Source organism: Aplidium turbinatum, chromosome 5, assembly GCF_918807975.1.
Source record: "Aplidium turbinatum chromosome 5, kaAplTurb1.1, whole genome shotgun sequence".
Taxonomy (NCBI): Eukaryota; Metazoa; Chordata; class Ascidiacea; order Aplousobranchia; family Polyclinidae; genus Aplidium; species Aplidium turbinatum.
In genome coordinates, this window is record NC_137476.1 from 31,564,277 (window position 1) to 31,584,752 (window position 20,476).

Consider the following 20,476-nt stretch of genomic DNA (forward strand, 5'->3'; position numbering starts at 1 on the left):
CATACACAGATATTTAGATATCCCCCCAATTGAAATAAAAAATTTGCCCCAAAAGGGCGCAGCTTACGCCCCTTCAGTTCGAACGTTGTCAAGGACTGTGTATATAGATCTCTGTGCTCAAAACATAGCCTCGGCCTACTAGATATTATTTTATTTGGTGAAGTAGGTTGTTGCTATGATGTTGAGTATTAGAAAAAGTGAAAGTATGTTTGCATTTTATTTTTTTATAAGTCTATGCTCATGGATTTTTTGTTTATTTACTGAAGGTGGCTGACTTGATAATCTTTACTAAACTTTTTTCTATCTTATTTTTATATATTCAATAAAAGCCATTCATTAATTATGGTCATTAACCTAGATAAAAAAAAAAAAAAAAAACTTGATTGATTTTTTTTTATAAAGGATCAGGTGTGAGATAATTCTTAAGTTTACATTTTTGGTTTTAGGAAAAAGTTTTTCAAGCACTAGATTAAGTAACAGAAATAAATGTTAATTCACTCTAGCTCTTAAATCACTTTAATTTGTTATTGTGTAATATCACAAGTATTTTATTCCAAAGTGACTATTTTGTGACATTGCCAACAATCTTTTGCAATGGATTTCCAACATAGAGCTGGTGGGAAAACAGGCTCTGGGGGGGTGGCGTCTATGTCAGATGCGAATCGAGATCGAAGAGAGAGACTTCGTCAGCTTGCATTGGAGACTATTGATTTAAACAAGGTAGGCTTGGATTCAGCTCAGCATAGAGCATTTTGTTGTTTTTGTTTTAAAATAAGTTAAATTTTGTGTTCAAATATTGTGTTATTAAACATTTTGTGTTAAAATAAGCAATTTCATTTAACTCCTTGTTATTTATATGTTTGACTTAAAATATTGTTTTGAGGTTATATATATGCACATTTGTCTTAATTTTGACTATGTGGGAATGTTATATGTTTCATAATGTTAACATTGGTTTTGTAGTTGGCGTCATGACAATTTCATGAAATTATCTGCCCAAATTAGGCAGTAAAGCGTGTCAGTTTGTCATGTTCAGTTACGTTTTGAAAAGGTATGGTTAAAGGCAGGTATACAGTATATGTTACGTTTTCATGTCTTGACAAGCTACTCAAATAAAATTTTTAACTGCCAGGCATAAAACTAGATAAAATAAAAAGCGAAAAACAAGAGCAAACACAGCTACTGATTGTGAAGAAAGGAGCGTTCTTCCCGGCTATCAGCACAAGGCTGAGCACTCACTAGTACGAGTACTTGCGATTCGCTAACCATAACGGTGTAGCTTCCAGCCTTCCACGCTAGCCAGAAACATACAGCTACTGATTGTTAGATAAATTTGGTTCTTATGCTGCATTATTCTGAAAATAACATTTAGTTAAATTTGCTAAAGAAATTGTATTTTTATTGTTATGAGTTTTTCTGAATGTCAAAAACTTTTTTTTATGTCATATTGATGTTAAATACTTTTGTTTTGATTTCAGGATCCTTATTTTATGAAGAATCACTTGGGATCTTATGAATGCAAGTTGTGTTTAACTTTACATAACAATGAGGTGATATATTTAACTTTTTATTATTGTAATACACTTCATAACTATGTCGAGATCTTTATGGCTTAACAGTATATCAACTTGACATCCAACGAATTCTTCTATTCTGAAATACACAGACAAAATGTATTTTGTAGTTGTATGATATCACATGGTAGAAGTAGTAGCATCAGCTTGAAATTTAAGATGTAGCTATTTAGCATCATACAAACAGAGCAATCTTTAAAAAAGTGTTATGTTTGTTGTACACTGCTTATGTTTAGTGTATACCTATTCAAATAGTATACCTAGTAAGGTTTAGAGCTAAGAAGTGGTTTGCGTCTTAGAGTAACTTTGTTTTATGCCGTATGGATGCAGGCTTGTTTTTAGTATCATAGCAAGTATTTTAGAATATTTATTTAATTGTAATTAAACAAAACAGTGTATGAGACGATTGAAGATGGGACACACGTTTTTTCACATCACTAAACAAGTATCGTATCCGTAATAGTTGCTACTAGTATTGTAGCATTGGCTTAATACAGTGGAATAAAAACTGTAAAAATGGAACGTTCCATTTTTTGATTGAATAGTTTTGTGGCTATCACGTCGGTGGCTCATCGCCATGCTGGTGTTACAGGGAAGCTATCTTGCCCACACTCAAGGAAAGAAACATCAGTCCAATCTCGCCAAACGAGCGGCTCGCGACGCAAAAGAAGCACCGGTTCAACCTGCCCCGGCTAAGGCTGTAATCGAAGTTAAAAAATTTGTGAAAATTGGAAGGCCTGGTTATAAAGGTGAAAGCTGTTTTTTTTTACTGTGCTTGTTAACTGTTAATATGACTATTAAGCGGAATGGCCCGTTTCGGTGAGTCCGATTTGGTGAGTACGATTCGGTGAGTCCGATCCCTTAACGGGGAATTTTTTCAATTTTTTTTTTAAATTATTGGGTACCGTAGCCTAATTATCATTGCTGTTTTAGGGTTAGGGGTTAGAGGTTAGAAACTCACCAAATCGGACTCACCGAATAGTAGCAGATCCACTATTAAGGCTGGCTGCTCAAAACTAAAACGTTGTAAATCAAAATTTTCTTTGACGTGGCATTTTCTTGTGTTTGTATGCCTTTCAGGTTTTGATTACTTTCCTTTCAGAGGCACATGCACAGAAGCACATGCACTGCACAGTTGAATGCGGTGTCACTGTTGACTTCGTGTGTTAATTGGAATATCTTTTTGACGTTTTTTTCATATCGTAATTCACCTACCAAGTTTCTGCATTTCGAAACAAATAATCTTTTTGTTTTGGTGTAATTTTATATTTTGATCACTTTATAACATCACTTGCTCATTTTTAACAAGATGCTTTTGTGTCTTCAGTCACGAAGCAACGAGTGCCCGACACTGGACAGCAAAGTTTGCTTTTCCAAGTTGATTATCCAGAGATTGTGGACGGGATTCAACCCAGGCACCGTTTCATGTCGGCTTATGAGCAGCACGTCGAGCCGCCCGACCGAACCTGGCAGTACTTGCTCTTCGCTGCAGAACCATACGAAACTATCTCCTTCAAGGTTTATGACTTTCTTAAAACAACGTTAATCAACCGCTTTTTTGAAAGCAGACGTTTTATCACGTTGATTTAACGTCTGCTTTCGTGGCCATCGTTGTTAATTGGATTTGTGGCAGATGTTTGCGTTGTTCCCCTACGTTACTTGATACCTTACATTCAAAGTTTGGCAGGCGCTTGAGAGTTGTCTTTTGTAAAGTTTTGTTGATGCAGACTTTCTTTAATGGTATAACATTAGACTCTGAGAGGATTGTATTCAGACAAAGTGCAATCTTTCCTACCGAATACTTGGAAAACGGTAGAATTCATGGTGGAATCATTGATGGTGCTTCAGAGCAATCACTTTTGAACTAATCTTTCATGTGTCCAATACTTACTGTATATCGGGTGGTCAGTTATGTGACATGGCAATATGTACTGCAGCAACACTACTTCGAAATGGTCTGGCCGAGATTGCTGACTCTAGTTTCATTCGATTTACAGCCTCTCATCTACTGAAGTGTTTACACTAACACCTTCTGTTTTGTTTAAGGTTCCAAGTCGGGAAATTGACAAAGGCGAAGGAAAATTTTGGACGCACTGGAACAAAGACACCAAGCAGGTAAATATACTCATACGCACTTTCTAGTTGATTTTCGACATCGTAAGTTTGGATCTTTAAGAACGTATTTTTGTTTCTGCAGTTTTTTCTGCAATTTCATTACAAGATCGAGATACGACCTCCTCCAATGGCGATGCCGGAACCTCCCAAGCAGGATGAAGAGGAAAGTGCTCCCCAGCCTCCGGGCACAGGACCACCTCCTACCGGTCCTCCAGGAGAGAATGGAGACTTTGATCAGCCTGGTCCTCCAGGAATGTTTCCAGAACGAATGCCATTCCCTCCAGGTCCTCCTCAAGGAGGCCGGCCAGGTCCTCCTCCCATGGGAAGAGGTGGACCGCCACCGTTTGATTTCCGTGGCCCGCCACCAATGGGGCCACCCATGGGGATGGGACCTCCACGTGGAGGGCCACCAATGATGGGGAGACATCCAAACCCACGAGGGCCTATGCCACCAATGAGGCATCCAATGCAAAATATGGGACCACCACGTCCAGGACCTCCTCCGTTTATGGATCAAGGACCACCAAGATCAGCTCCACCGCCTCCTCCGATGGCTCCTCCTCCGGACATGGATGACATGGATAACTGATGAAAACCACAGATAAAAGATTGCTCACAAAATCTCGTGTCAAATCGCTCTGCTGCTCCTACTAGGAAATGAACGTTTCACCGTTTCATCATAAAAGTAGTGGAACTGTTTTGAATCGATCGTGGATACGATAACAGAGAATTAAATGTACAGCGGCGTTTTATTTACCAGTTGAAAGTCTGGGTTCGTAATAAAACAGTTTCTGTTTAAGCCTTTGTTCCTTGTCTGGGAGAAACGTTGCAAAGCCGCGTGCAGATTAAAATTTTTATTACAAAAAAAATACGGTAACTGCTTGGAGCAGTGATGGCAGCCAACCAGTCCTTTTGAACGGTTCTATTCACAAATTCTATCCCTATTCCTTTGAGACGTCAACATAGCGTACTCTGTTAACTGTTAAAGCCTCAAACAAAAATAACCTGATTCCCTTCAACTGGTTGGATGCCAACACTTTGGTGCATGGTAGTTTGTCAAATCCGGCCGTTTAAAGATCATATGACGTCAAATACGATGGTTCCATCAACCCATAGGCTACAACACAATATGGTGTTTAACCCCAACGCCTTTTTGAGGTTGTCATATGATATTTTTACAGCCACAAAGAGAAATAAAACCATAAAAAAGAAGTGCAGAGTTAGTTTTTACAGCTGCGTTTACTTTCACGTCTGTGTGAATATTAAATAAGTCAGGAGAAAGATACATAAGTAAAATCTTAGTGGTATAAAAGTGACCATAGCGCTTACGCAAGAAAATAACATGCTGTATGAAAACTTGACATCTGTTTTTTGGTTGGCTAAAAGTCGCACCACTAATTCAAGCATATCAGCATAGCATTGCTTATTTGAATCTTTATCCTCCGAGTGAGAAAACTTGTATTCTTGAAAAGGTAGACCAGTGGTTTGGAGTAAGAAAACTTGTATTCTTGAAAAGGTAGACCAGTGGTTCGGAGTGAGAAAACTTGTATTCTTGAAAAGGTAGACCAGTGGTTCCCAAACTGTGGTACGTGAAAGTCTTTCAAATCGTACAAGAGAAACTCAATTAAGTTGACACTTGAACGTCCACGGTTTACAGCAGTTAAAATAATACAATTTGCGCAAACTTTCAGATTACTCATTGTACATTATTGTGTCGTAATTAATTTTATTCGTAGGAGATTCAAGCGTTTATGATCTAGGTCAGTGGTTCTTAAACTTTTTCGTTGCAACGTTTTTGAAAAAATTGTTGGACTTGCAACGCACTCAGCGATAGGAATTTCAGTCATTTTTATTTGTTTGTGTCTCTTGCCCTTACTTGTCTCGCGACAAAATGAATTTAAAATTGCGCTACGTAATTGTTAAACCATAAGCAATTGCTACAGTTTCGCAATGATGAGTTCTCATGCACACGTCAGGGTATAACAATATCCGTGAGCGCATTACATACGAAACGGAATCATTGTGCGACGCCCTTGAAAAATTGAAACTACGCACCAAGGGCGTGGCAACCCACAGTATGAGAACCTCTGACCTATGCTGTTTAACGGAAAAGCCAAAACTTTTCAGTTTTTAATGTTGCTAGTTGCTACTGATAGGAGCAGTAGTAGCCTAATGCACCCTAGGCCTATTTATTGGTCTTCTACTAATACGACAGCTCAACAGCTTACTGTATGTATTAATAAAATCTTTTCTTCTTGAAGTGCTGTGATGAAATTTGTTAAACTTTCTTGCCTTTTATTGTAGGCTATATTTTTGAGACTTTCTAGTTGTAGCGTAGGTGGTACGCGAACACTGTATGAAACTGCTATATGGTACGCGAATAGAAAAAGTTTGGGAATCACTGTGTTAGACGGAGTGGACACCTTTTTTCACCCTGGATAGATAGCGAAGTATGGCGAGAAAAGCGCTACATGGAAGACGCTTAACATAATGTTTTTCCTTTGAATCTGTTGCTTGTTTGCTTTCATAACGTTATGCTATGGCGACATAAAAGTTATTTCATTTATTTTTCTTCCGTTAACTTTGCCCCTGCTGACAAAGCTCTTCGTCTTTTCTTCTTTTTGAAAGAAAGGGAGAAAAACGACTTTGATCTATGTTTGTTTACTTTTGCTTCTGTAAGAGGAGCTGTTTCGATCGTATCTTCATTTCTAAAATCAGCTTTTTGCCCTTTTGGATTCAAAAACGACGACAAAGAGGCAAATATTACAGTTTCAACCGGCCTGTGGGCCTGCCTTCTTGCCCTGCAATAAAAGTGCTATTATAAAAAAAAAAAACAATACTAAGCTTACATAGGTAGGCTATAACTTTTAAGTAACAAAAAGTCTAGTTTTGATTTAGTCTACAAGTAAATCGTGTTTAAATAGGAACAATAGCAACAAAGAAAGTAAGAAATTTTCTTTTGGTTTAATAATTTTCCAATGTCTTGCAGCTTAAAAGGCATTATATGGCAATGGGCAATTGCTTTTATGTCATTTTTTCACTGGGTAGCCTACTTACTGTCAACATAACCTAAGTGAATAGGGAATAATATAGACTTCCGGTAGGCCTACATTATATTGTCTTTGTTATCTTCGGTCGGATTTTGCAGAATGTCATAGATGCTCTCAATTGTTAGCACGCTTTGCAGTTTGCTCATGTTTGAAGATCATAGATAAGTACGATAGAAATTTAAATAACTACAGTAGTAGACTGTTTCACATATTAATTAAATGCATAGTTGAAACAGCTCGCAATTACCAATCGAATGATAGAAGTTGAGCAGCTCACCTGTCGATGCAGCTTATCTTCCAGTTTAATATGGATATCCACTCCTGCTTTTCTTTCTGGCTAACGCAATACAAGTAAAACGTCCTGTCGGGCATTTTTATTCTAAAAAACACGAACAGTGCCGTGAAGTTGTGTACGGTGCTAATCCCGATTAAGAAACTAGGAGTAGCCTAAAGTCATTTTGGGTAGGCTACATCTTGTGATGCTCACAGCAGGAACAACTGATATTATTTTTACTTGCGATGAGTTTAAAGTTCAGTTGGTTTTTGAATCTTTATCCTCGGACTGACAAAGCCTTGATTGGTTATTCCTGGTAGTTTCGCATACTTGTAGAAGCTCTTGACGCAGGGCCGGTTACCGAGATTGGCAGAGTGAAGTTTTCGATTGTTGAAGTGTTGTTGCCGGGGAATTATTGCATTTACTAGGTGCCGCTAAATGGCGAGCAGTCCTGAAAATGCGTTGCTCAAGTGCACACCCCGAGAGTCGGACTTGCGCCGCGTGATCTTGAGCCGGGCGCGTAACTACTGAGCTAACGGGTGGACTTCGGAATTCTTAACAAAAAAACAGTGATACCGGTATCTAATCACTGGTGGCAGAAGCGACGTAGCCTACAGATATTTGCAAAATGGACGGCTCGCAATTCTTGCTTTCCACAACCATGGTCTGTTTAAAACGTCCCCCTGCATAATCTACACCAGACCTTGATATCCCAGTCATGCTCTGATGTCGTGTCATCAAAAAAACATGACACTTGCATTTTCCGTTTTTACAAAGTTAACACTTACCCGAAACAAAATGGCCGTCCAGTGTAGGTGGCATCTTCTTCAATGCTTTTATATGACGTCAAATCCAATACACCGAGTGGTTTTACATCGGTTGGTTCATGAAAGTAACTCAGTTTGTATCCTCTCAAGGTAAACCACCTGATGTTCCAAGTCTTAACCGAACCACCCCGTTTGGTCATAAACCCTTGTTTGGTCATGCACTGTCAACATTAGTAAAAAAGTCTTTGTTGTAGATTTGAGAATTCCAACGTTTTTAAATGCAACTTCCACACAAACAAAACTAAATTAACATTCAATTTTGTTAATACGAAATTGCAACGTCTATAAAATTCTTCTTAAACTTTATTTCTTCGACGTAAAGTGAATCTGATGGTTTTTCTTGGTGATTGACAACACGTTACCAGCCTACTATATGTATGTGTTCCACTCTAAATCTATTGGCGTGGGTTCGATACCCTGTAGAGTTATAGAAAAGATCTTACAAAAAGTGCACTGAATATCAATTTTGTTTTGACGCATCGATTCAGGGTAATCATGTAAGTTAATTCTGTTGCTCCTTTAGATAACTGAGTTGAAACCATCCGTCTTGTAAAGTGCTGAGAACAATGGATACAATGTAATATGAACATTGAACAGGCATAAAACAATCTTAGTGTTTACCCCATTTTTTTCCCACGAATCACACGCATCTTCCAGGTCTTTGATGGCTTGTATCGCTATCGCCCTTCTCTCGGACTCATTAACGGATGCTGTAATCTCCTCCATCATCTGTATGGATGCTAACTTTAATCAAGTTTCTTTATTTGTTTCTATTAAGATCTATTAAATAATTTTTATAGCAGACCGATACCAAATAGTCTAACATTGAGTCCACATACAGTTCAAATTTTGGAACAAAATACAACGTGCACTAACTTTGTGAAGAAAGGCGTTCTTCCCGGCTATCAGCACAAGGCTGATTACTCACTAGCACAGCGAGCAGCAGTAACGCTTCTTGTGCGATACTGATGTGCGATAGTGATTGGCGATATGGCGATAGTGATTGGCGATGTGCGATAGTCTTGTGCGATACTGATGAGCCCAGCCTCATGGGCGAAACACGTGTCTATCGCTGTCTATTTGATGCTACAATCGGCTGCCAAAATAACTTAAAGTGCACTAACTTATTAAAATTTAATTTTTGAGCTTGTACGCTTTTGTAATTTGTTGTCAAATCATAGCCTATGCTTTTCTGTTACAGTGAATATGTTACTTTTCTGTATTTCTTTCACCAACAGCCAACAATTGTCAAAACGTCATGTGGGGCGCAATTCAGCTTAATGGCTTGGCTAGACCTTTGAAACCGAGTCTTGTTCTTTTTGTGTTGCGATATTTGTAGGAACTGAGAGTTCCTGACTTCAACCTACCTCCATAGCATCCGTCACACCATTATAGTCTGAATGCGATTCGCTTGTAAACTTTTTCAGCTCCCTAAGAAGCAAGGGATACTTGCATAATCTCTGCACAGGAGAGATGATGAAGCCTTCAAGATGAAGAAATTTTCTTGTTTTGCTGGCAACCTTTTCCATCCACTCCTACAAAAGAAATAAAAGCTTTTGAGTATAAATTAATTCACTGTCAGTTGATGATAACGCGTGAATCCTACAATGACATTTTTCACTATTTTGGCTGTGAAGTTCCGCTCAAATTCGAGAGCAATATTTTCATTGGCTTGTTTTGACTGCATCATTTGCAAAACTGGGTTGTCAGCTCCCATTTACAGAGAAATATCATAATTAACTGCATATGAACCATAATCCAGCTAAAAATAGACTTTTCTTTTATACATTCAACTTTACCAGACGTTATTTGCGTATAAAAGAGATTTTTTTTGTTCAATGAGCAAGTTATACCACTTTGTCAAACAGTATATATATTTCTTTACTCAAATCTCTAACTCTATTACCGTTTTGTTGTTTATGGTTTGAATGTCACAGAAAAACAAAATGAACGTTTGAAGACCGCTTTGAACACCCAAGAAATAATTATAATTCATATAAACTTACAGTTATCAGTTTCAGGACCCTGGGATCGGTTTCAAGTTCATAGCTAATCTTTTGGGCGTTCGTGAAGTTTGTGCAGTACTTTTCATAAGCACGAAATTCTTCTTTCTGCAAAAAACCAAGTGGTTATAAACAACTCTTTGTACGCTGATGAGTAAACAAAGGTAAAGGTGAGTCCCATACTAGATCCAAGCATCGGGGAATGAGAAGATAAGGTCTCATTGTACTACTATACGCTGATGAGTACTATATGAATAAAACAAAGGGGAAAATGAATGAAAGTACCATCAGTCACAAACAAATAAAACCAAAACGCAGCGAGAGATTAATCAGAATGATCTGTTAAGCGTTGATTTTTCATATCTTAACACCATAAATTTATCACACTGTAGTGTACAGTAATAACAATAATTTAGCATAAAATGTGATTTGAACATTTTCTGTTTGCAAAAGGAGCATTTATCAAAAATTTGAATAAGGACCTTCTGACGATCCCGCAAGGGTGAAACAGGCTGTAAAAGTTACTTTGATAATAGTGATTTAATCTCCTTGAATTAGCTCTTCTTAGCATTGCGAATGAAATTGAGCACTCTTTTTTGGTATGAATACCGTACTATCTCTGCAGTATATAAGCTTATATATGAACTTGTTTGATTCTTATTTTTGAAATTACTTCAGAACGAGTATACCCAATCAAGTAATAAAGCTTCCCATAAAAAATTAAATGAGAAGAAGTCGGAGAGTATATCAGTAACATGTTTCAATTGGTTCTTGCCGAATCGTTATTCTGTGTATGTAAACCAAAATCCTAAATCGCTGCTTATCACCCATCACTTCCCTATAGATATCGTCACCTTAGGCTACTATACTAATATAAAGATAGAAATTCTAATCCTACAGCGCATGATAGCAATCCGTTCAGTGGTTGCAACGCTTAGATGACGTAATGTGACTGCCACCACCTCCTACGCAAGAAAAAGAATCAACTAACAGATCAACAGTCTGTCAAGACGCCATCCAGACAACAAATCAACCGTTTTTTACATTGGTTCAATGTTTGCAGATGTAAATCAATGTAAAAAAACAGTTAATTGGCTGTCTGGGGAGCAGTCTACAACTTACGTATCGCAAGAAAACCTTTCCAATGCGATTTGTGTGATAAAGATACGGGGTCGTTGCTTCTTTTAAACCAGCTAAAAAATTTACATGGAGTTCGTGAATGTCTTTGATGTTTGACAACATTGCGGATATAGTTTCACATGACACACAGGATATATCGCTGTCACTGGCACACTGGTTCAAATCCGGCACCATCACCTGCAAAGAATTGACAGTTTAAAAAAGATGCTTTTTTACGTCTATTTGATGATGTCTGAGATATGCAGTAAAGCATGATGTTCAGCTGAAGTTTGAGATGTTGTAAACAATAAATTGGATGCTTCTGATACCGTGCTCTGGGGCATGTGCCCTCATTTCTGCTTATCTGATGTCGACATGGGTTATAATAAAAGTTATATAACTTTATAGGTACTATATATGCAACATATCATCATCATAATCATCATTGTCTCTTCCTGCGAATGTGTGCCGAGGAACAGACCGCAGACCACATCATCAATGACTGCTCCATCTTCAAGCCACCTAACGGAGTGGAAGGTCTGCGTGTCATGGATGATGAAACCAAAGAGTGGTTGCTCTTTAGTAGCCTTCCAGTGTAGTCCGGGAACATCGTGAATCTGGGGTGGTAAAAGGATAGACCCTCGGCCCCAGACGCTCATACGACGACGACGATCATTGTCAGCCATTGTTGTTCCACTGCAGGATGAAGGCCTTCCCCATATTTTTATAATTTTGTCTGTCTTTGCACGTTTGTGTCCAGTGTTTGTCGAATTGGTAGAGTTCGTCTCGCCATCTTGTTTTCTGTTTCCCTCTTTTGCGTTTATTGTCAAGCGGTATCCAGTCAGTAGCTCTTCTTGTCCATCTGTTGTCAGTTGTTCGCATGATATGTCCTGCCCAATTCCACTTTAAACTTTTTATTGTTTGAATAATATCTTTGATTTGTGTTTGTTGTCGTATCCATTTGGCTGGTTTCCTGTCTTTCCATGTAATGCCTAAGAGTACTTTTTCATGTGATCTTTGCGCAGTGCGTAGTTTGAGTGTTATTGCTTTTGTTAAGTTCCATGTTTCTGCTCCGTATGTCATTGTTGGGAGAATGCATTGATCATATACTTTTCTTTTCATTGAGATCGTTAATTTAACATATATATGGAACATATATATAATGTTATATATAACATATATACGGTTTACCACTGTCTGCAGTTGTAAATTAATTGATGTATGTACTGATGTCGATACAAGCGAAACATATTTATTTATATCAATGTAAATTAACAAATTGGCAACACGTCCACTTACGTCAACAATGAACTGAAGGAGCTTTGTGTAATCTTCTTCTGTGTCTACAATTTCTCGGAGGACATACATCCTAAGCCTCTGTTCCGTACTCAAAATAATTCCTGTTTTTCCGGATCCTTCATCTGATCCTTGATGATCCGCTTCATTGATGTGCATCGCTTTCATTGTCTTCCGGATTGTTCTGTAATAATAACGCTCTGTAAATTAATGTTTATGCTCTTTTTCTAACTGCTGTAGTCACTGCAGTGAGTCGACACGTTAACAGAGGAATAACAAACATTTACACCATTACAAGCACCTGGAAAACAGCTTCACTTAAAGAAAAATTGTACAAAGCTGCATCATTTTTACCTTCCTCTTCTCATTATTCCTTGGACCACAGACTTTCTTCTACTCATGTGTCCTTCATTTTCGTTGCTCCGCAAGCTCAACATACTGCCACAAGGACTCATCTGCGATCTAAAGAAGAATAACATAAAGTTATAAAACTAATGTTGTATAAAACAACGGATTTGAATTTCCAATAAGCTACTTTGCAGTAGAATTAATGTTTTTGTTCTATCGAGGCTTCTTCTTAATTGTCAGGCAGTAATTCAAGCAACATCTCTCAACTGCTGCAACCAGTGAACTGTATTAGTGTTGGGATCTATTATTCTATCAGGTCCACATGTCCTGTAGCCTATAGATCGGAAATTGAACAATGTGAACAATGATGCATAATGTATTGCGCTGTTTGAGGCTAAGGTTTAGTGGTAAAGATTTTAAATAAAACAAATAATAATTTTAACCAGTGTACACAACAGAGAGACAAGAAAGTCAACCTTCATATCTATGTTCAAGGATGTCGTAAAATGGGATAAACACAATCGCGTACTCTAGATAGGCGTCGAACCAACGTCCTTCGAACGTCGAACATGCACTCCCACCTCTCAGCTAGGTAGGCAACAGAATTGAGACTAATGCTCGTAAACATGACAAAAGCCTACCAATGTTAAAATGCGGTTTGTTATTTTAGCAAACTATACAGCAATATCGATACTTGAAACCACATGACAGTAGGCCATAACCAGTCAAAGCCCAGATAAGATTAAGAATGTTATGATATCATTTTTGGGACTATACAAAGAAATCGATTTTTTAACAACATCAGCTGTTAATTGCTGTCCACGGTAGCTTATAACGAAACACAAGAACACATTGTCAGCTGCACTACCCGTTCAATATTGTCCCGATTCATTGTCGTTGCTTCTTGAATGGAACAACCTGTTCCAGAATTAGATTCTAGTATCAATACAATTAGGTCTTGAAAAGTTTACGAAGTGTTGCGAATCTGCTTTGTTAATCTTTTCCAAAGTAATGCTTCCTATGCGAGCTGATGTAAGCTTTATTTTTGCATCACTAACAGCGTTTTTATCACAATAGATAACTGTTATGTTTTACTCTGTATAATTCAATACATCAGCTGCATATGCATAACTGCAAACCGCCAGGACGTCACTGTTTCGACCGGTCTCCTCAGTGCAGTAAATCGAACACAAGACAAAAACGCCTTATTACTGTAATGCAGCGTGGTGATTTTTCCATTTGTGGTACGCAAGGAACCACATTTGGATACTTTCACCCATCTTGCCAGAGTGCTCAACCAGGGCCGGATTTACCAATAGGTTAGGCAGGCTGAAGCCTAGGGCCTCAACGTCCAGGGGCCTCAAAATTCGATTTCAAAGTTTGTAATTCTTTTAACTCTTTCGCGACCACGGACGTATACACACGTCTTGAGATTTTAACCATGATGACCAAGGACGTATCCATACGTCCAAGTTTAAATGGTGTTTCAAGCAAAAAAAATGTAAATGATGGCAGATCCATTCATAGTCTTTACCTGTCCTTATTCATTCTCCTGTATCTCTTAAAGCATTGCGCGCAGAAACGAAGTAAAATTTTTCTCATGTGCAGAATTGTTTTGGCATTCGATTAAACTACATATATTTTCATATTATTGTATCATGCTTGGGTAGTAAAGATTATAATGAAGTATACTTTTCTGCCAATTTTTAATTTTTTTAGAAATTAGAAAAAATACCGTTTGGAAAGTTGCTAGTTGCACATTGAATGTTTTAAATTTTATTGCAAAACTTTTCATCTTCGGGTAGCTGAAGATGTACGCTTTCATTTGATGTCAAGATTGTGCGTCTACGTCGATCACATGAGATATTATTACAGCGTAAATACAACAGGTTTTTGTGAAAAATGTCTGGTTATTTAGATTAAAACGTCGTGACCTCGGTGGTTGCGAAAGAGAAACTTGACAAGTTTAAACCCTACCTAAAGTACCTATATATATCAAGCTTTTCAGAGTAGAAAATTCTATACACAAGTTGCAAACAGTCATTATTACGTCGTTACTCGTTTGCATCATAATAAAGGCAAATATTGCGCGCTTTCTGCTGGAAGCTTCTTTGTTAAAGTGCCGCAGTCTTCTCTGCAAAAAACAGTATGAAATAATCTAATGGTTTTCTTGGAGAATCTAGTGTTTTTTTTTTTAATTTTGAGAGTGGCAGCATCAACTTTCCTTCTGTTGTTAACGAAGAAGATTTAGATGATTTGCAGGAAGAATAGGGAGCTTTGCCTCAAGCGTGCAATGCTCTGCAATCTGCATGATAGTGATAACCTTAGCCCACCAGAGTTTTGGCTAAAACTGAAAATGGACAACCAAGGTTTAAAACTTTTAAAGGAAGCGTATCTGGAAGATGTTGACCCGAGTCCCGAAACTAACTGATAAACTTCTATGTGCAAGGAAAAAATTAACACTGCCTTTCAATATGTGGAAGCAATATTAAGACTGTTTCTAAGCTCAATGATCACTAACTGCTCAGGAAAGAGATCTTTCTCAAGGCTCAAAAGCATCAAAAATAAACTGAGATCGACAATGTCTCAAGTTGCATGATTTTGCTTTGACGAAAGGTAGAAAAAAAAATTGGTAGCCTAGTCTTAGGCTACTCTATTTGATTGCTGTAACTATTTCTTATGTCCTCGTAAACATTGGCGTAGCCAGGGGGGAGGTTGAGGGTTTCAACCCCCCTTTTGGCACGCGTGCGACGTCACGATATTGAGAATGATGCTTTCAGTCTCTTATTGTCTCCAAAACAAAGCTTGCCTAATTTTAAACGAAACTGCATTAAAAGAGCGAGTTTTTCCAATACCAAACATTCAAATGCCAGCCAGGAATTAGCAACAAGAAAACATAGAGACTTAGCTTTATTTCCGAAAAATGCCGAAGAAAACATGATCTTATCCTTTTGCTATGCCACCGGACGGTATCATTTTACAGGAATATTCATACCCACATTTTTGTTAAAAATGCTCTCAGAATGCACCAAATTCAAAGTAATTTTTCAAAATTTTCTGGGGGAGGCCTCCAGAACCCCGCTGCTGGGTGTCGTTTTAGGCGAATACGCCGTCAAAAAAAATCCCTTTCAAAATTCCTGGCTACGCCACTGCTCGTAAATAAACTTTACAATTATTGTAACGGTTGTTTGATCAGAGAAATTAAAATTAAAAGCAAAACTGCTTTAAACTATTTTTTTTCTTTTAATTAAAAATTTGCACCCATGAATGTGGAAAATTAAAAGAACGAAGAGTTTAATACACTCATATTTTTAACATTAAGCAATGACATGTAAGTTCAGTTGTTTAGAGAGAATTTCTGAGCTCAAAATAGGGAGGGGCCTCACAAATGGAATAGCCTAGGGCCTCTCACGGTCTAAATCCGGCCCTGGTGCTCACACTGAGTATACTGTAGGCTACTTTACATATGCATATACATATACAAGGCGGTCTAAAATTTCTAAATGGTGCATTTAAGCGCACCATATGCTTGCAGACATCAATTATGTTTCCTGATGGATGCTTGCAACTTTTAATAAGATAACAACATTAAAAAACTTAAATGTAAAAATATACAAAACATCTGAAAAATTGAATGTAATCTTGTAATGCTTACTTGACACCACTGGATTCGGTGGTTTTACTGTCTCGTTGACCTTTGAAGAGCCACTTCACAGTTTTGCGTCGTCGAGAAATTTTGTGGGTGCTGTCCGTTGTGGAAGCAAAACTTAAGCTGCGACCAGGTGTGTACCCTAAAGAACACAATGATTCAAGCAAATATACTATATGACAGAGAGTGAGCAATAGCAAACGTAGCCTACTAACAGTAAAACATAGCTTGGCGAAAGTAGTTGTCTGATACTAGCTACTACTGATTAACATTAAGCTAATGGTCTGCTGTAATTCATTGTGATACTACAAGCCTATATTGGCCTTCTTTCAAATCATCCAAATTCCCTCATAGTCCAGAAACTTGCACATTGTCCGTAACATATATTAATAAGTTCTATCCATTACACGGGGTAGTGGTAAGAGAGTTCAAGGTTGCCGGTTGAGGAGTTTTGTCTTAAATTTTGGACACGTTTAAGGTTGCTGGGAATAAAAAAACTTAAGTGGAAAATTTTAAGGTTTCTAAACAAAAAAGCAAAACCAGCTGGCACGTGAGTGGGCAAAGAACTTTTTTGTAAAATGTTGTATATACATTAACAGAAAAAAACCCGTTAGTGTTCGCTCATTAGTAGCTCAGTAGTTAAGCACCCGACTTTGTACATCAAGAAATCTCCAGATCAAGCGGCGTTGGTTCGGCTCTCGGGTTGTGCGCTTAACATCGTATTTCAGGACGGCTCTCTATTCAGCGGCACTTAATGGAAGGATTAATTCAAAGGCGACAACACCTCAGCAGCAAAAAAAATCACTCTGTTTAACTCGATAACCGGCCCTGTGTCAGTGGTTCAAAGCCTATACAAGAGTGAGAAACTGCCTGAAATAACCTATCAGAAGCTTGTCAGTCCGAGAGTAAAGGTCCAAACCAACCAACTAACACTTCCAAAGCGGTATGAAAACTTTTTCTTAAAAATCATTTGAAATTGACGGAAAACCACTCAAGGACAGTTTACTTACGATAATGAAACCCAAATGAAATGAAGTTGCATTTGGAGAGTTATAGAAGCAAATTTGGGGGAATTATTTTAATGGCATTTGGCAACACTGGATTACGTAATTAACTTCTGCAATGCTATTAGGTCAGTAGCAATCAAATTAGATTATTCTTGATTACATTAGCACATTTAAGGACATGGGTTTTGCTTTCAAACACAGAAGTTGCAATAACAAACTCAACTGTTCGTTTACGAACTAAAACGCTGTGGTTATAAAATCACAACTCAAAAGAGACATCTAGCTTGGTGTGGCATGGTTCCAGATAGGGTTAAACTTTCAGATTGTTACAGTCGCAAAAGTTTAGCAACAATCGATGAAACGTTGACAAATTGATAAGAAAACTCTTACCTGGGACCTCTAAGCGTACAACTTCATTTCCCTCACACGTTTCAACTGGGGTTACAGCGTTGCCGTTTTCAATTCTTGAATTCCACTCATTTTTATTTCCACTTAGATCCGTTTCACGTATTTCTGACACTTGCAGGTGTGAGCTGCTACTGACCAAGCTCATTATTTAAGTCCACGAAAGTGATTTTAGTAAGTATAAAAAACAACTAATAAAATTGCATTAGAAAATTATTTTGAAAATCTAAAAAAATGCTAAAAACAAGTGCTTTTAAGTGAATGGTATAATAAATAGAAAATACAGTTAGGCCTACAACTGTCAAGTCCCAGCAATAAAAATAACCTGTTTCACTTCTTTCTTGTTCTATTGACAACCTACACTACTTTCCATTGATTCACTTTTACAGTAGGCCTATGTCATGTCAGTTAGGCTGACTAGTCTGTGGCCTATTACAGTTCTCCTCATTTAGGTGGCAATACTTTATAAAGAAGCATGATATAAAACTATTAACTTTCAAACTGTAGGAATGAATCATTGCATCTTCATTGTAGCACGATTGCACGAAACTATGACAAATACGTTTAAGACGCGGAGACCAAGAGTAACATGGGTTAGCCTACGTGGGTGTCTACGTCACAGTATCAAGCTGTTACGTATTTCAAGGTCCTTGCGTATTATAGGCTTCCAGCATAATTGTAATAATTTTATTCATTTTTTTTTAATATTGTACAGTTGATTAGAACCTGTAAATCAACAGCAAAAGCTTTTTAGATAAACAAAACGATAACTCAATAAAATAGAAAAAATACTTCCATTCAGTTTTGGCCAATACTGTAGGCTACATTCCAAAATTTTTTAAGTTGTAAAGAAAAGACTGTTGGCTGAAGTAAACATAAAATGCTGTTTTCTTTTGTATCGAAATGCTGCAAACTGAATGAAACCCATCTTTTTTCTATTGAAACTTAGTCTTTAATAGCCTAACTTACAATTGAATTGGTGTCATGCACTTAGTCACTCAAATGTCAAACCGTTCTAATGATGCAAAATTATGAAGCAGATGTAGGCTATAGGCTGCAGTTGTGTTGCTTGGTGTGCAAAACCATTAAATTGAAAAATAGAAATTGGTTCTAAGACCTTCTGCTGTGTTACGACAAAGCAGTTTCTGAAATTAAAAAAAAAGCCAATTAATGGCTGTTGTAGCCTATTCTACGGGATTTTATAGGGTAAGCTAAGTATTTTTTTCAAAATTAACTTCGCTTATATCTCGAGTTAGCAATTACACATGCAAGTGTGTGTGCCACTGGCTTCGGTATAAGCTGCTGAAATGTAAACTTTCAATACTTTCATGCTGTTTCTGGCAAGCTAAAATCAATGCATTAGTTGTGAAGATTAAGCGGAAGATATAGCCTACTGACGGCTCTATACCCTAAACATATGGTCTACATTTCAATATTCTTTATTCAGCTTTAATAGCAGCGCTTCTCAAACGCTAGTGCTGGAACCAACGGAGGTGCTGAGAAGTGCTAAATGCATGGTGGCATATAACATCTCACTTAGTTAGAGTGCACATTGGGTGCAAATAAAAGGTACTAGTGCCAGAAACAGTCAAGAAACACTGGTCTAAGCATACAGTTATCAAGCATTCTCACGTCAAGAGACTAAGCGTAAATTGTGCTTTTAGTTCCCCAAAACTAACTAAAGAAATCTTTTAAGGCACTAAAAGCTATTCTGGCTCTTGAATCCCCTTGTTCTCTTACCATCAACGTACGGGAGATTCAAGACATGCAAATGATTTTTCATTCATGAGCTTTTTTCCATGTGAGCTTAGGCACAATGTTGCTATCTGATCCTCTCTCCCAAACTTCTTTCCTCGGATAATGAAACGCTTTCACAGGTTTAACCTAAATCTGAACTGACAATTTCATTTTATATCTTCAACCAAATTTTAGCATAGATTGCTTCAACAGTAAGGTAGCTAAACTGTTTATGACATGTCAATTGTAAAGTCTAGTTAGATGAAAATGATGGTCTTGCTGTACTCTGCCACTGAAGCTTTGCATTGATCACTCGACAAACGTTCCACCACATAAATATGTTTTTTTAAGCTCAAATTTGTAAAACCGGTTTTAGTTTGTTGGAGACTGATCTTACTTAGTGACTGTGATCGTGATAGCAATTTTTGAAAATTTACTTTAATATGGCGTAATCTGCAACGTAAAAGTATAGGCTAGAACGCATTACAACTTCCCAGCAACCACAGCTAAGATAATAACATTCTTTCAACGTTTTTACTGTAAAAGCAAAATCAACATAGAAGATTTGTTTTTGCGTAGTAAGTGTCTTGTCTTTGTAAACAAGCCGCTGCTGCAAAGAGCTGCAATGCATTTGCTATTGTCTAATCATATATTTTTTTACATCTTAAATCAACCCATTGGCATAGCAACTAAAGAATGCATTCCCTCTGTTTGTTACTGTAAAGTTTATTTTGCAGTCAGTTAGCTGCAGTAGTTACTTTTAAGAAGTTAAAATTTATCTTATTTCTAAAAATATTTTCAGATTTTTGGTAAAGGCTTAAGTTAAGCCGAAAACATTTAATAAATTAGGTGTAAATTTGTGAATATATTCTCGTAAAATATTAAACTTGTCTATAAAACTGTCTTGACGAAAAAATTACAATCCACCAAAGACATCAAGTTATTTGCACTGTTCCAACTGTATTTAACATCATAGGAAAGCTAATAGCAAGATTTGGATGGCGGATATTTTGTCTGCTGCAAGCAATGGATACTCAATGAATAACTTGGGTACAATTTAGCTGAAATGGAA

General features: G+C 37.4%; 2 protein-coding genes across 2 annotated transcripts; one reads left to right on the forward strand and one right to left on the reverse strand.

The window, feature by feature from the left end:
* The first annotated feature begins 451 nt into the window (after window positions 1–451).
* Window positions 452–4,482, forward strand: LOC145770457 (splicing factor 3A subunit 2-like). The gene is made up of 6 exons (XM_082582112.1): window positions 452–720; window positions 1,479–1,550; window positions 2,167–2,323; window positions 2,902–3,092; window positions 3,621–3,689; window positions 3,772–4,482. The coding sequence occupies exons 1-6, from the start codon at window positions 595–597 to the stop codon at window positions 4,276–4,278; spliced, it is 1,122 nt and encodes a 373-aa protein (XP_082438238.1). The 5' UTR covers window positions 452–594; the 3' UTR covers window positions 4,279–4,482.
* A 1,492-nt stretch (window positions 4,483–5,974) lies between these two features.
* Window positions 5,975–18,758, reverse strand: LOC145770456 (spermatogenesis-associated protein 13-like). The gene is made up of 12 exons (XM_082582111.1): window positions 18,637–18,758; window positions 17,653–17,798; window positions 16,262–16,397; window positions 12,613–12,720; window positions 12,262–12,442; window positions 10,966–11,160; window positions 9,847–9,951; window positions 9,208–9,375; window positions 8,462–8,569; window positions 7,802–8,001; window positions 7,017–7,118; window positions 5,975–6,490 (listed from the first exon to the last, which is right to left on the reverse strand). The coding sequence occupies exons 1-12, from the start codon at window positions 18,651–18,653 to the stop codon at window positions 6,253–6,255; spliced, it is 1,704 nt and encodes a 567-aa protein (XP_082438237.1). The 5' UTR covers window positions 18,654–18,758; the 3' UTR covers window positions 5,975–6,252.
* Between the last annotated feature and the right edge of the window lie 1,718 nt (window positions 18,759–20,476).